The 2,519-nt window shown below is 41.6% G+C and overlaps 1 protein-coding gene across 1 annotated transcript; it reads right to left on the minus strand.

The window, feature by feature from the left end:
- Positions 1-608: 608 nt before the first annotated feature.
- On the minus strand, positions 609-1,810 carry LOC117507876 (guanylin-like). The gene is made up of 3 exons (XM_034167650.1): positions 1,633-1,810; positions 1,213-1,405; positions 609-1,059 (listed from the first exon to the last, which is right to left on the minus strand). Exons 1-3 carry the CDS (start codon positions 1,705-1,707, stop codon positions 1,001-1,003), a joined length of 327 nt encoding a protein of 108 aa, XP_034023541.1. The 5' UTR covers positions 1,708-1,810; the 3' UTR covers positions 609-1,000.
- Between the last annotated feature and the right edge of the window lie 709 nt (positions 1,811-2,519).

Raw genomic sequence — 2,519 nt, forward strand, 5'->3', positions numbered from 1 at the left:
AGAGGCGAGATGAAGAAAACTTAAGGAGTACTGAGAAAGAAACGTGAGGCAGCCAAGACAAGCACACAGAGAGAGGTCCTTTCAGAGTGGCCTTTTATTGTGGACAGTCTAAGGCACACCTGTGCACTAATCATGGTGTCTAATCAGCATCTTGATATGGCACACCTGTGAGGTGGGATGGATTATCTCAGCAAAGGAGAAGTGCTCATTATCACAGATTTAGACTGGTTTGTGAACAATATTTGAGGGAAATGGTGATATTGTGTATGTGGAAAAAGTTTTAGATCTTTGAGTTCATCTCATACAAAATGGGAGCAAAACCAAAAGTGTTGCGTTTATATTTTTGTTGAGTGTATGTATGTATATATAAAGAGTGTGCGTTTATATATAAAGAGCATTTATATATAAAGAGTGGACTTGCTTCTGCCTACACCCTTTCGGTCACACATGTTCACTATTGAATTGTCTTGAATTGTTCATTCAATTCATGTTTACTGCCACCTAGTGGACCAATATTGCTAAGCCAAGCAAGGTTTGAGTCGTTTATTACAAAACAACACCTTCACAGAGGTTGTATTTCCAAAGCAGCACAGTGTACCAGTAGATGCTTTTTATTCAAAATGTTAATAAAAATGAATAAAAATAAAAACCACATGAAACCCCGACTTTAAATATGTATACAAAGCTCAGATAGAAATGTAACAATTTGAATTTACAATGTTGAATAAATGACAGGCAGCTGAAACATAAGTGTTACAAATATGCTACAGAGTAACAGCTTGTAGAATCCACACCTCACTTGATCATTTTTTCTTTTCTTCTTCTTTTTTTTTTTTTGGCTGATTTACATCTAACAGTGAATTAACTTCTGTTCAGTCATAACAGGTTCTCAGTTTCACAAATCCTCTGAAATCATCTGGAGGCAGAAAGAGAGAGAGAGAGAGAGAGAGAAAATTATGTCTTGGATTTGGCAAAATGTTTGTGGCTTTGCTGGATGTCTTTAGCATCCAGTGCAGGCAGCGAAGGCGCAGATCTCACACACGTCCATGGGAACCATCGCTGAAGAAAGACAGAGAACAGAAAAGCAACTCAGCAACGCCGCTTATTCATCTTGACTTCAGACTTTTACTCTGGACATGTTTAATTCAAAACTGGCTTTGCCAATCCGGTACGAGCAACTTTGTGGTCTTTTTGACTGTGATGTTGTCTCACCTAGTCTGGCGAACGATGCAGACGCTCCCTTTTGCTTGCAGAGGGGCAGGAGCTCCTGTGGGAGGTCGGGGTCGTCACACACGGCGATGTTGCTGACCAGGAGGCGAGGACTTTGTGCTTGCACGGCATCGCTGCTCTCTGTCAGCTCCTGGAGCTTCTTCACAGCTTCCACTGAGAATGACAATCCACCCTCCTGCCCGAAAAAACACACAGATGCTGGCATTAGAGATAAACCGAACAAAGAATGAGCTGATTATTGCAGACAGCAGAGGGCGATACGTTCAAGTAAGGACACAGTGCACCAGCACATGGCAGCAGCGTGCTGGTTTACGCCATTTGTGAAACATGTTGTACTTACTAAAGACTAGAAATTCTCCTCACAAAGACCTGAGGAAAATAAAGGTATGTAAAAGCACATACGTGGACTTGCACCACCTCTGAAGCCAAAGCCAGAGCAAAGACGAGGAGCACGATGGCGGTGAACGTGGCCTTCATGGCGACTGCTGACAGTGATTGGCGTTGAGGCTTCTTTGTGTCTTCCTGTTGATGACTTCAGTAGGTTTTCAGAACAGAGTCTGCTTTCTCAGAGTCCCCAAGCCTCCTTTTAAACAAGTCTGCCTTGTACCTGGTTGGTCATGTGACCACAAGGTGCTCAAAGTTTTTTCTCACAGGTTAATGAGTAGTGATGGGGGTTTTACAAGGTTGTAAAGGTGAGATCGTAAATCCAACTCTGACCTCATCACCTGTCTGACTATATTTACGGCGCCCTTGCTCATTAGCGTTTACTCCGCGATCACGCCTTTGGCGATCAAACAGTTGCGTTGTGCTTCCTTGATGACGATAATGTGGCCACTCCTTTCATTTTAAGAAAGTGGAGCAATGCCTGTGCACATACTTTTAACCACAAGTGCCTTGATACAATTGTATCTCTTACTTGCAGAGTTCTAATGTCATTTGTGATTCACCACAGCTATGTGCTTCCATATTTTATGCGTGCCCTTTTGTTATTGCTACATCGTATCTTGTTACAAGGAAAAACACACCCTACTGCACCTAAATGTGCGCAAACAAACCAAAAAATGTACATACAAAAAGTATTTTATTCCCAGATGCTTGTTGAATTCTCATTATCCTGTGGGGTGGAACAATGAATGACATTCACAAATGACAAATTGAGTGTTTTCCCTGCCTCTGCTGCAGAAAACAGCAAATTTAGCTTTAAATTTTGCCTCACAATATAACAAATATAATTTATCCTTTGGCAAAAATGTATGCTGCTGTGTATAGTCTTCAGTCAACAGATGGTT

The sequence above is a fragment of the Thalassophryne amazonica genome, chromosome 3, assembly GCF_902500255.1.
Source record: "Thalassophryne amazonica chromosome 3, fThaAma1.1, whole genome shotgun sequence".
NCBI classification, from domain to species: Eukaryota; Metazoa; Chordata; class Actinopteri; order Batrachoidiformes; family Batrachoididae; genus Thalassophryne; species Thalassophryne amazonica.